Below are 11234 nucleotides of genomic sequence, written 5' to 3' on the forward strand. Positions count from 1 at the left end.
CTGGTGACCCCTTTCAGATAGCAAGCCTCTGAGTGCCCCTTATAAATTAAAAACACTTTTTTTATATATATTTAACTTCCTTTATAAATGCTGGAGGCACAGTGGGGTTTGGGGTGGAGGCTGACAGCTCATGACCCCCCATGTAATAACCTAGTGACCCCCTGAGGGGTCCTGACCTCCAGTTTGAGAACACGGGGACTGGAGTATGGGTGGTGTGTGGGATTTTTTGGGGGGGAGAGGGGAGTTAAGGGTCTGTCTTCTGGAGTTGGGGATCTCTCAACTGGTTGTTAATATTGGTTCCGTCAGCAACTTTTTGATGCACCATTGATCTAATGGTGGTGACTGCCTGTGAAATCCTGCAGAGGTGGACAACAGCGACTCTTCAGTGAGTTAATTCCTTAAACTTGGAGAGGTCTCAGTGCTGGGCAAGTTCATCCTGCCACTAAAAGCACCCATCTCTTTTGCTCTATATTGTACTTTAAAGCACTCCATACAGTAACAGTATCTGGACAGTTGATTGGTTGGGCTGCACCACAGTTTGGCTGTTAGGAAAATGCCTACCAAAAGAGAAGAATCTTGCACTGTGATTTGAAGGTTGGAGACCTTGGGCTCAGTTTGATCATGGGATGGTGAATTTCCTAAGAGGCCTGTTGCTTAGAAAATCCTTCAGGTTCACACTTGTGCTCCATCATTCATAGTATTCTCAGAGAAAGATCGCAAAAGAGGTGGTTTCTGAGATAGCCTGATCAAAATCCTAAGTGAGTTAGGAAGACAAGGGCCAAGACTCTGAATCTGAAATTAGGCTTGTAAATCAGAATAAGTTATAAAACACTGATGTTTTGTGCTGTCATCACCTCTCTCCACTTAGCAATTGGGGTGACACAAGTTGAACTGTTTGGTTTGCTGTTGGCCTTCTGAATAATGACAGGGTATTGTAATAATCAAACCTTGGGATGGGAAGGAAAATAAGGAGCTCTGGTGCTAGTGCAGTACTTGAAAAGGGGCAGAGTTCCTTCACCTGGTGAAAGTAAAAGAAGGTGTTTCTAATAGTTATTGTTATGTGGACATCCATAAGGAAAAAAGAGTCAACCATAACCTGAAAGTTTGAAATCATCTTGGCAATCTGAGAACAGAAAATCTCAGTAGAGGGTGGTATCACACTTCCTATCAGTTTCCGTAAGTGAAGGTTTCTCCAGGCTTTTTCACTCTGAGGTCGCTTTATGAGGGTGCAGGGTCTGAGAGTACCTATCTTCCTACTGCTTGGGTTGTAAAATAATTAATTCTGCAGACCAATCCAGTTTGAGAACCTCACCTCTAATTACTACTCCCTTCTCACCAGCTTCACTTCTTTTTGATCAGGACTGAGCTGAAGCAGGTGTCTTCCACATGCACTCTTATTTCTTTCTGATTTGTAACAGGAGACTCCTTTTCTAACACAAGTGTACAAACATACAGCTGGGTGTCATCAACATGTTGGTGACAGTGCAGTCCACATCTGTGGATGATCTCTCAGTGCTTTTATGTGCTGAATAAGAGAAGTGACAGGCATGAGCCTTGAAGAACCCCAAAGAAGGGACCTTTCATGAGGAGGAAAAGGGTCACATTGCAGTCCTCTGATCTTTCATAGGAAAGATCAAAGCCAGTTTAACAAGACTCTTCACCTCTTCTAGGCACTACAGGCAGGTTAGTAGCATCTCTTGATCAGTCCCATGCAGGCTGCTAATAAATAACAGCACTAGATGGATATTTGGACCTGTTTTTAGCATGGTTTAATGTGTTGCATGTCAAACCCTAGTCTGAAGCCAGATTAGAAGGGGTCTATCTAAGTTGTCGCAGTTGGCTGAAGTTGACTAGCTCCGTTGGTATCAATTTACCCAGGAAGTGGAGGTTGGAGATGGAGTGGTCACTGGCAAGCTTTCTGGCATTGCATAATGGCTTCCTGAGTACAAGCTGGCTCATAGCATGGTTTTAGTGCTGTTGGTAGGTTCAGAAAAGAAGTTCTGAAGTTCATGGACTTGTTAATGACTATTAGCCAAGATGGTCAGGGACACAGCCCTATGCTCAGGGTGTCCCTAAACCTCCAACTGCCAGAAGTTGGGAGTGGACAACAGGGGATGGATCCCTTGAAATTGCCCTGTTCTGTTCATTCCCTCTGAAGCATTTGGCACTGGCTGCGTTTGGAAGACAGGATACTGGGTTAGGTGGACCATTGGTCTGATCCAGTATGGACATTCTTATGGGGCAAAACAACTGCTTGCCTCCTGCAAGTGTATGTGAACATGTGGTCAGGTCTTTGCATGGACTTCCTGCACTTCCAAAAGCAATGCAAAGTGTTGGTAGGGCCCTGAATGGACAAGGACAGGCTGTCTGAGTGACCATCTCTTGAACCATCCCAGCAGTTCAGATTGGCTGGAAGACCTGTGCATTGTCATCAGGGCCTTCTCAATTAAAGACCCTTATCGTGGAATCCTCTTCCCTGGGCAGTTCAAATAGAGCAAACTTCAGAGTATGATGCAAGATGCTTTTACTTATTTTCTTTCTTACATTTCTGACAAATGGAAAGATGGTTGTGCTGATACTTTATAATCAACAGCAGTGGTTCTGCAATGCTGCCTGTTGTGGGTGGCTTAGTGCCTAGAAGCTATGGGGATAAATTCTTTATAAATCATTACAATTGGTACTACTGTGCATACAGTGCATCTTCACAATGTTTAAAGCACAGCATGGGGACAGTAGATCTGTTTCTGCCATGTGTGACCTTAAGTCACATAACTTCTTTGCCTGCATTTCCTTGTCTCTAAAAGGGGGATTAAAACCACTGTGTGTGGCTGTGCTATTTTTCCCTCCTCTAGTTGGAAGGTGCTATAAGAACTTAATAACTACTCCAACTCCACATGTCCTCTTGCTGGGTTTTTGATTTGTAGCATCTTGAACCTAAGACACAGAACGGGGAGTTCAGACTTCCAGTGGCAAGTTACCTAATCTCTGTGCCTCTGTTTCTACCTCTGTAGAATGGCATAATGTATATCTCACAAGTGCTGTAAAGCTGTATTCGTTCAATAGTGTAAGTTATGGGGAAAGCCCAGATGGAAGGAGCTGGAAAAATGTTGAGTACTGTTGTTGTTTTGGTGCCCTTTTATTTCTAGGGAATCGCAACAATTGACACCGAAGCTCCATTTGTTTAATTTTTTCCTTCCTTACTGGAAGGAAATTGTAGTTCTTCCCATGATTCTCTTCAAAATGCTCTTTAGTTTCCTTTCACTTTCTTGGGCTGTTTGCTTACTGTAACTTTCCAATCCAACCCCTTGATGCTCCTCTCTCTTTGATTATGGGTGGAGTCTCCACTCAGCATGTTATGATGAGAGGAGCAAATGTCAACTAAGCTATCCAGTACAGTTTCAGCCCATCCTTGCCTGCATTTAATCTCCAACATCAGAGAACATGTAGTTACTACCTACTGCACCACCTGCTACTCTTCTCCTAGATCCATCACCTTTGTGGGGGAGGGAGGGGGTCTGATTGCTGCTATAAAGCCTGCATTGAAACCTGGTTTAATGAAAGTCCTCTACTGGCAGTATAGCCTAGAGCTAGTTTTTGTTGTTTTTTGTGTTTAAAAAAAAACAGTTTAGTACTGGTTTGTGAAAGTGGCTCCAGGTTGTGAAGGGCATTAGTTTCCCAGTTTGCTCAGAGCAAAAATTAAAGCCCCATGTACCTTGCTTGCTTCATTTTTAAAAAAGAGGTTAATATGTTTGCTGCTGCTCTGAATATATTTTGCCCCTCCACGTCCCCATCCAACTTGAGTGAGCATCTCTGTGAATCCCTGTTTCAGTGACGTTTGTATAATGATTAAGGATCTGGGATGGGGTAGTCTACCCCTTATGCGTGGTGGTGCCTAGGGGTTAGCCCAACCCGTGTCACCTGAAATGGCCCATTAAGATTTTGGAAGGTTTTGATGATTGCAAAGACCTAGGAAAGAAGAGGGTGTTGGTAGAGAGGAAGCAGTCCCGGGAATTAATAGTGTTTTGGAGAAAATCAGTTATTTCTTTAAGGACCCAAGGCCAGGAGCATTGGAGTGGGTGGGGGGGAGGAAGGGGAAAAGGCTCCCCTCACCAATTGGGGATAAGCTGGAAGAAGGAAGATAGTGTATATGCTGCCTCCTCCTTCACAGCATGGCACATACCAGCAGGAGAAGGCTGGTGCTGAATTCTCTGAGAACTGAGGACTAATTGAGGAAAAGAGGGCAGCTGAAGAAGAAACTTGCTAATGCCCTACAGCTGGCCTAAGTTACACCTCACCTCCAGGGAGGAAAGCAGGGGATTCCTGGGATAAGAGAGTAACTGTTGAGAGTACAACCCCAACTCCATGAAGGGGCCTCCTAAACAGGGGCAAGGAAGTTGACCAGGGCTGTTATATGGACCTGGAATGGGTGTGAACTGGGTCGACTACTAAACTGAGTTACACTTTGTAGAAAGACTTAATAAATCAGACCCCACAAGGGATTCTGTGGCATTACCCAAGGTATAAGCTGGATTGTTGAACAGCTGTGTCCCCTCAATTCTCTAACCCGGGGTGCCTTTTACACTGCTTCATTGTGAGAGCAACCACTCCTGGTCCACTCATACACAGCCTACAGCATGTAAGTACTCCCAGCTATACTATGAGTATGTGGCCAGCCACTCTTTAATTACATTGCAGAGCAAACCAGCAAATTCTCAGTCCCAGACTTGCTCCTAGAAATGTGTCTCTTGTATTGCCTGGCCCTCTCCTGGACAACACAGGCTCATATAAAGTCCATCATTTTCTTAATAGAAAATGATAGGCACAAATCCCGTTATGTCAAATGGAGTTTCGCAAACACTTCAATCCAAGCACATTGATTTAGATAAACAAAGTTTAGCTACAGAAAGATAGATTAAGTGATTACAAGTAATGAGGCATAAGTCACAATTGGTTACAAAGAAATTAAAGGTAAATTAATCTCACTTAGAAAGCAAAAGGTCTCTCTCACCACATGCTTCAGTAGTCCTACTGGCAGAATTCCTTTCAGACAGAATCCCTCCATCGGTCCAAAGCTGTTACTTTCCCCCCTCAGATGTTGTGACTGCCGTGGATTGAGAAAGGGAGGAAATTTTGGGGCATCTGTTCCCCATTCTTGTACCTCTTCCTCCTCTTTGAGAATCATCTCCAGCTGGGGTTCAGGAGACAGTCTGTGGGAATGGGAAAGATGTAAATTTTTTGCTCACCCCCTTTTTCCTGCCAAAGAATGGTCACTTAACCAGGTGATGGTCCATTTGATTTCATTGACACCTGGCTGAGGCGTCAGTTTGCTTTTTTCAGAGTAACAGCCATGTTAGTCTGTATCTGCAAAAAGAAGAACAGGAGTACTTGTGGCACCTTAGAGACTAACAAATTTATTAGAGCATAAGCTTTCGTGGACTACAGCCCACTTCTTCGGATGCATCCGAAGAAGTGGGCTGTAGTCCACGAAAGCTTATGCTCTAATAAATTTGTTAGTCTCTAAGGTGCCACAAGTACTCCTGTTCTTCAGTTTGCTTTTTGTCTCTGAGGAACTGGTTTGTGGCTGCTTCCCCAGATTTGGAATATGTCTTAGGGCTTGTCTACACTTGCAAGTTTTGTCGCCAAAAACTGGCTTTTGGCGACAAAACAGTGATAGCGTACACACTGCAAGGTCACTTTTCAGAAAAAACCCTACTTTTGGTGACAAACTTCCACCCCACCCCTGCAAGAGACTTGTCTTTTCCCCTTCCTTTGTCGACAAACAGCCAGTGTAGACACGATTTTATTGGCCTCCAGAAAGTATCCCACAATTCCCATGCTGCTGCTCTGGTCAGTGGTTTGAATTCCACTGCACTGCAGCCAACCTGCCCCTCTCCCTTGCAAGGCCTCGAACTTTTAAATCTCATTTCCTGCTTGCTGGCTTCCCAGAGGAGCTTCCCAGGTGAGCATGGCTGGCTATCGCACCAACGTGCTCCCGCTTGGACCACCGCTGAGTTGTTGGATCTGATCAGTATATGGGGAGAGGAGTCTGTTCAGTAGCAGCTGCGAGTGACCTGCAGGAATTGAGACACATGGGCAAATTTCTCAAGGCTTGTGTGAAAAGGGCTATGATCGGGACATGCAGCAGTGCAGAGCGAAGATAAAGGAGCTGAGGCAGGTGTACCATAAGATGCGGGAAGCAAACCATCGCTCCGGTGGTGCATGTAAGACGTGCTGTTTCTATAAGGAGCTGAATGCCATCCTCGTTGGTGACCCCATCTCCATCACGGATTGCCCTGTGGATACTTCGCATGCAGCTGAAAGAGGGAGTAACCCGGAGGCTGAAATTGTGAATGAAGATGATGTGGTGCTCCCAGTGGGGTTGCCTGGTGGGCCAGGCAGCCAGGAACTTTTCTCCACTCCAGAAGTGCTCAGCGGGGAGCGAGAAGCAGATGAGACTCCGGGTAAGTTGCTGTGGCTTGTGTAGGGAATTGAAAAGTGGGAGGCAGGTAATGTTTTCTGTGAGCTGGACATTGCCCTGTGTATCTAATCTGCATGGCCAATCAGGGTGTCGATGGACATCGAGACCTGCAGGGAATCCTCCAGAGAGAGGCTCTGGAAAGTTTCAAAGAGGTACTTGTTAATCCTCTGCCGCAGATTCCAAGGGATTGCAGCCTTGTTAATTCCCCCATTGTAGGAAACTATACCATGCCATTTAGCAATCACTGGAGATGGGACCAAGGTGGTACACACCTGCGCTGCATATAGACCGGGGTGAAAGCCCCAACCATTCAGCAGCTGAGTCCTGGTTTCTCTGGTCACCCTCAGCAGGGAGATGTCAGCCAGCAGGTTGGCCGCTTGTGAAAAAGTGTAGGATAATTTTAGGATGAGTTCCCTGCAAAGCTGCCCTGCAAGCTGTGACCTTTTTGTCCGTACACACAACTGCCTTCGCCCCATTCCCGAAACTCGCTGAGCTGTGTGCCTGCATAGAGTCTCAGAGAGAAAGTGATTTCTATTAGCAAAATGCCCTTTTTCACTAAAATGTTTCAATCGTTTGCCTGAATGTAACAATCCCTCTTCTGTTCAGCACAGACCTTGAACACATCACGCACCCCTGTGGACTGGTTGCGGCAGATAAGAAAAAAACCTAGGCTCAGCAAAGAACACGTGTTCCGCGAGGTTCTACAGCGCGATGACAGACAGACCAGGGAACAGAAAGGGTGTTGGGAAGCCGAAAGGCAGGACAGAAAAGAGAGTGCTGCTTTTGCTAGGGAAGTGACAGAGCGGATGATAAAAGTTATGGCGGATCAGACGGAGATGCTCAAGTCATTGATACAGCTGCAGACTGAGCAGATCCGAGTTGGAGCGCCACTGCAGCAGATGCACAATTCTTTCCCACCCCCCTCTACGCCCACACATTCCTTTTCACTTCACAGCACTCCTGAGTTTCCCCATCATTCCACCCCGTCAGAGCTTGCACAATGATAGCTGGAGCTACACACAGTTGTGTGGTTTTATCCTTTTTAACAATAAGGAAAGGCTAAGGTATTTAAAGGTACAGCGTTTTTATTCTGTGTTCTACAAAAGTGTATCACAATCAATTCACTCTCGGGAACAGGCTTCTAAAGCATTGTGTTGCACGGATCTTGGCCCCAAAATTGTACATGGATGCAACAGGGAGGCAACTCCAAAGCAGACGTGTTACTGCCCCTAATTGTCAAAATGGTTCCTCAAAGCCTCTGATGTTAATAGCAGCCCTCTGGGCTCCTCTGACAACCCTAGCATCTGGCTGTTCAAACTGTGCAGCCAAGCGCTCTGCCTCAGTGCTCCACACCTGAGCAGACATTTCACTCTCAGATTCACACAAATTATGCAAAGTGCAGCACACGGCTATGACCACAGGAATATTCTCCTCAGTAAGGTCTAGCCTGCCATTGAGACTCCTCCAGCAAGCTTTCAAACAGTCAAAGGCACATTTGACTACCATGTAGCAACTGCTCAGCCTGTTAAAACGCTCCTTGCTACTGTCCAGGTGCTCTGTGAAACGTTTCATGAGCCCGGGCTGTAAGGGATAAGCCGGGTCTCCCAGTATTACTCTGGGCATTTCCACATCCCCCCACTGTGAACTTGTGGTCTGGAAAGAAAGTCCCCACCTGCAGCTTTCTGTACAGGCCATTGTTCCTGAAGATGTGTGTGTCATGCACCTTTCCAGACCAGCCTGCATTTATGTCCGTGAAATGCCCCTGGTGATCCACAAGCACCTGCAACACCATGGAGAAGTATCCCTTCCTATTGATGTATTCAGAGGCAAGGTGGTCTGGTGCTAAAATTGGAATGTGTTGATTTGCAACTGACTGGTAGCAGTCTGGATTTGCAAGCTTCCACACAGCGATTGCAACACGTTTCTCTACCGGAAGGGTAGCTCTCAATCTGGTGTCCTTGTGCTGCAGGTCTGGGGACAGCTCAGCACAAATCCATGAAGGCTGCTTTGCGCATCATAAAGTTCTGTACCCACTGGTCGTCATTCCACACCTGCATCACAGTGCAATCCCACCAATCAGTGCTTGTTTCCCTAGCCCAAAAGCAACGGTCTACCATATGCAGCTGCTCTGTGAATGCACAAAGCACTGATAAGTTGCTGCCATCCATATCACACTCGGGTGCCTGCGATTCATCCTCTGCTAACCCTAACTGTGCTGCCATGCGCGATGTCCTCACGACAGCTAACAGCGCATAGGAGAGAAGTGCGGGATCCATCCTCTCTCATTGTAGATGCTGGCGTGCACTACAAAAGAATGACAGTTGGAAAAACGCCGCGAAAGGAAGCCAGAGGGGTGGGACATAAAGCGATGCATGATGGTACATTTTGCACATCCCAGGATGCGCCGCGCTCTGTTTCCAGATTCCCACAACACCTAGTGATGGATGGTGTTGCCAGGCACTGTGGGATGCATACCCACAGTCCATTGCTCTCGCTGTCGACAAAGGTGCCTCAAATACGGACACGATTGTCGACAGAGGGAGCAAATGTAGACATGGTTTGGCGACTTCGCTTTTGTCGATTTCCCCCCCCCGCCCTTGGCAACATTAGTTTAATCGAAAAAAATTGCAAGTGTAGACAAGCCCTTAATAACATCATACAGTAGACATCTTAACTTTACATACAATGTTGCCACACATTTTACCAGGACAATAAAGATTAGCAAATTATGAGTTTTCAGATTTCATTGTACAAAATTTCATACCCTTGAAAAAGGAGTGGATATAGGGATAAAGACTGTTACAGGTACGTGTTTTGAACCACTTTAGTCTGGGTGATTGAAACAATGCACCTCGAGGGCCACAAAGATGTGTATTGCAGGCCAGTGCCCCATAGCAAGATCTGAAGATGCTTTTTAACAATGCAGTCTTTAGGAGTTGTACCTTAATCCTAAACGTTCCTCATGAGCTGAAATGTAGTGTAGAATCATTGAACAAATAGGTTTTTTCCATCTCTAGCTTCTATCAGTCCATCTCCCGATGCAGAATCATTCCCTAGAGCATACCTTCAAATTGTAAGGGATTGGACTCACCCCTGCTGCGCCTCCTGCTGGTCATCCTCAGGGAATTAGCTCTCCCAGCATCTGGAGCGCCCTCTGCAGGCCGGTGATCCACTTACCGCTGGCCCTGTGTCCCTCCCCCTTAGGGGTCCCCGTTTACCTGGGGTGCTGCCCCTCTGGCAGTAACCCCTCACAGCCTCAGGGTCTTCCCCCTCCCAGGGGAACCCCCATCCACTATCCCCACTTTGCCTCAGTGTTCGGCTACTGCCATTCCCCATCTAGCCTCCCCACTCACTGGGGCGGACTGCAGTGTAAGCCACTCATCATAGGCAAAGGGGGTTCGGACCTGCTGCCTCCACCTACCCATGGGCTGCCCCCTGCAACCCAATACCTAATGGGCCTTACCAGGCCTGCAGCCTGGGGCTTTCCTAGGCCAGAGCTCCCCGGCTCCCTAGGCCTTTCCCCAGCCCTGCTCCAATCTAGGTTTCTTCCTTGGCACCTTGCAGCCAGGCCCTTCTCCCTCTACAGGCAGAGGGAGACTGCCTGGGCCTCTGGCTCACAGCCTTTTATAGGGGCCAGCTGGGCCTGATTGGGGCATGGCCCCAGCTGAGCCTACTTCCCCCAATCAGCCCAGGCTTCTTACCCCAGCCACAGCCCTCTCCTAGGCTGTTTCAAGCCCCCACGGGGCAGGAGCAGGTAACCACCCTGCTACAAAATGCTTTGTCAAATTTCCATGATCTAATTGTTAGGACTTTTTTCCTCCTACTATGCAACAAGGGAAAACGTGTAGTGTTCCTCTTTAAAATTTCATCCCACTACATTTAGTTATACCTCAAGTAGTACCCTTAAATAAATACTCTGCCTCTGTAACATTTACATCCTTCACATATTTGTGGATTCCTTATTTCCTCCTTTGTTTTTATTTTGTCAATGAGCAGTGTAAATTAAATTACCTTCTGACTGTTGGAAAATCACCCCTTCTGGGTGACCTGGACTTGGGAAAATCTGTGTTTCCACAGTTCATGTTATGAGTCAGACACCTTACATGAGCACTACATTAACATCCTAAAAACAAAAAATTGGGGTGGTAAGAAAATACCCAGTTTTTTCTACTGGAATGCTCTTGCTGTCATCAAATGCTGTTGTCTGGCATGTGACCATTGCATTATTTTTCATTTATAGAGGTCCACTGGGACACTCAATGCTACACAGAGGACATCAGTCCCCACCTCAAGAAGCTTATACTCTAAATCAGGGGTCGGCATCGTTCGGCACGCGGCTCGCCAGGGTAAGCACCCTAGCGGGCTGGTCCAGTTTATTTACCTGCTGTCACGGCAGGTTCGGCCGATCGCGACTCCCACTGGCCGCGGTTTGCCGTCCCGGGCCAATGGGGGCGGCGAGAAGCAGCGCGGGCGAGCGATGTGCTGGCCGCGGCTTCCCGCAGCCCCCATTGGCCTAGGACGGCGAACCGCGGCCAGTGGGGGCCGCGATCGGCCGAACCTGCCGCGTCAGCAGGTAAATAAACTGTCCCAGCCCGCTAGGGTGCTTACCCTGGCGAGCCGCGTTCCAAACGTTGCCGACCCCTGCTCTAAATTAAATACCCTCCATCCAATCTCTCTCTCAAATCTTATGTTCTTGATTCAGGAAAGTAGATGCTGAATGGAGGAAAAGGACAATGTGGTTTATAGACTTATTCCT

General features: G+C 47.1%; 2 protein-coding genes across 2 annotated transcripts in view; both read left to right on the forward strand.

Moving 5' to 3' along the window:
* The window catches only part of AIDA (axin interactor, dorsalization associated), a 59005-nt gene that overhangs the window by 929 nt on the left and 46842 nt on the right, over window positions 1-11234 (forward strand). The gene's annotated exons all lie outside the window — the stretch shown is intronic.
* LOC135982682 (uncharacterized) lies at window positions 5947-7551 on the forward strand. The gene is made up of 2 exons (XM_065590646.1): window positions 5947-6461; window positions 7085-7551. Exons 1-2 carry the CDS (start codon window positions 6137-6139, stop codon window positions 7480-7482), a joined length of 723 nt encoding a protein of 240 aa, XP_065446718.1. The 5' UTR covers window positions 5947-6136; the 3' UTR covers window positions 7483-7551.

The sequence above is a fragment of the Chrysemys picta genome, chromosome 3 (assembly GCF_011386835.1).
Source record: "Chrysemys picta bellii isolate R12L10 chromosome 3, ASM1138683v2, whole genome shotgun sequence".
Classification (NCBI taxonomy): Eukaryota; Metazoa; Chordata; order Testudines; family Emydidae; genus Chrysemys; species Chrysemys picta.

Bases quoted from the DNA above. Each gene is read 5' to 3' on its own strand.
- LOC135982682 (XM_065590646.1), top strand. From the start codon at position 6,137: ATGCAGCAGTGCAGAGCGAAGATAAAGGAGCTGAGGCAGGTGTACCAT. The intron at 6,462-7,084 runs GTAAGTTGCTGT...TCTTCTGTTCAG, and splicing joins AGAAGCAGATGAGACTCCGG to CACAGACCTTGAACACATCA.